Here is a 2,014-nt window from a genome sequence, read left to right on the forward strand (position 1 = left end):
ACCTTGAATACTAATTTCTCGTATTCCATGACACTGCTTGAAACGTGTTAGCCAACCGGAAGAAGCGTCAAAACTTCCTTGTAGTTCAAGTGCTTTGTAAAAAAATTTCGCTTGTTTAGAACAAACTGCTCCTGTTATTGTTGTTCCCTGTGCCCTTAGTTGATTAAACCAGATCAGCATTGCTTTGTCAAGATCATCATATGTTGATTTTTTCATGGTTTTTCTCTTCTTCATTCCGGTTGAATTAGAAGACAAAGCAAAGGAAATTAATTGATTCTTTTGTGTTTTCAAATCACAAACAGTTTGTTCTCCAATACCATATTGCATTGCTAATTGTTTAACTACACCTCCTTTTCCCAACTGATTGATAATTTCAAGTTTCTGTTGAATACTTAACACAACATGCTTCCTTTTACACCCTGACATTTTGCTAACGCACTTGAAGATCGATGCAAAGAGACTAACTGGGGCGGTGTATCTGTCCTTGAAACTTTCCACAAATCCTTGCATTCTTTCACCCCTGCCCTAGAACATTGTGTTAGCATAACGGGACCAACAAATGCAGAGCTCAGTTCACACTAGTGCGAAAATAGTGTTACAGCTCACCATGTGAAACAAAAGAGAATGAATATTAAACAACATATAAGCCTCAAAAAAGCCCCGGTAGTCCCAGTTAAGCCGCGAACCAGTTTATCCGCCCCCGGATAATCGAGAGTTGAGTGTAATTTGGGACAGCTGTTGATCTGTTTGATTGTATTCATATTACTAATTTTCCTGCAAAACCCTTTACAGGCAAAACATTGATCCTAACCATAGTATTATTCCACGTCAGAAGAGGCTGCAAAGAGTTCTAGTACAGTACCGTGCTCTAGGCTGGACTGAGACACAGCAAGAAGCTGCAGTCAGGTATAAAACTTCCTTATGTCTGCTTTAACTTCACTTGTATGTGCTTACATGTGGCTCTTTGTTTTCTCCTGTTTGTGCAGTGCTAATATTATTTACCACAGATGGAATGGTTTACATAGTTACAGGAATGTTAAAATTTATAATTGATGCAAAGTTTTCTTTTCAGGAAAGCAAGAGATATTCACTATATGAAGCGAATTCAGTCTAAATATGCAACTAATCTTGGAGTGAAAGCAAACAAATTACAAAGACATTTCAGGCCTCAAGTCAATTTCTAATTCCATTACTACAAGAATCGTACTGTTGTATTTCATCTCATTGAAAGCTGTTGACTTCATGTGTCTTTTCTTAATTTTGTTGTCATTCAGATTGGTGAATGGGCAGAAGCAATGATGTTTTGAACAGAATATCATGGTTATGAGAAAGATCATATACAGTTGAAGTATGCCACCAAATTATCTCATTTACATACTTCAGGAGATTAAAAATAACATTCCTTTGCTAAAGTTACAAATTTCAGTCATTGGTACACCTTTTCTTGCAAGTGAACATGTAGAATCGGTAACACAGAAGGTAAAGGTAAAGTTGTCCAGTGCTTAACAAATTAAGAATTACGCAATGAGAGCTCATGGGAGAGCGAACATATAGATCCACATTTTCTTGACCTCGGCACTAATTGGAGGTGAGTGGTCAGTTCATGACCCGGTCACTTTACGCGTGGGGAAAGAGCCCCCGTTACTAATTGAAGAGGAAGCTGTGTGGGCCCCAGAGCTGGCCTGGATGACATGGAAAAGAGAAAATTCTTTTGTAATATTTATAACCGTTTTTGGTTACCCAGAGAGTGTTATTAAAATATATCAATAGAAAGGGAAAATGTATATTATTTAGCCATTAAAAGTTTGAATATTTTGTAAATGTATGTAATTTTCATTTCTTTCATTCTGAGCCTGTAATTTTAACCACCCAGCTCTGTTTAATAAATTTTAAATGCCAATGATCTGGTATTCTTCCTTTTGCCAGCTGATCAGCTACTCGTATATGGAAAATATAAGAAAAATGTATTGAATGTGCTGGAGCTGCAAAGTAATTGTGTTCTGGATGTGTTCAT

General features: G+C 36.9%; 1 protein-coding gene across 1 annotated transcript in view; it reads left to right on the forward strand.

Moving 5' to 3' along the window:
• The window catches only part of LOC111871379 (zinc finger protein 622), an 8,642-nt gene extending 6,968 nt beyond the window's left edge, over positions 1-1,674 (forward strand). The window contains exons 2-3 of the mRNA XM_023864456.2: positions 793-906; positions 1,073-1,674. Coding sequence (XP_023720224.1) covers positions 793-906; positions 1,073-1,184 — 226 coding nt within the window. The 3' untranslated portion in view covers positions 1,185-1,674. The remainder of the gene's footprint in view (positions 1-792; positions 907-1,072) is intronic.
• Positions 1,675-2,014: the final 340 nt, after the last annotated feature.

The sequence above is a fragment of the Cryptotermes secundus genome, unplaced genomic scaffold, assembly GCF_002891405.2.
Source record: "Cryptotermes secundus unplaced genomic scaffold, Csec_1.0 scaffold194, whole genome shotgun sequence".
NCBI classification, from domain to species: domain Eukaryota; kingdom Metazoa; phylum Arthropoda; class Insecta; order Blattodea; family Kalotermitidae; genus Cryptotermes; species Cryptotermes secundus.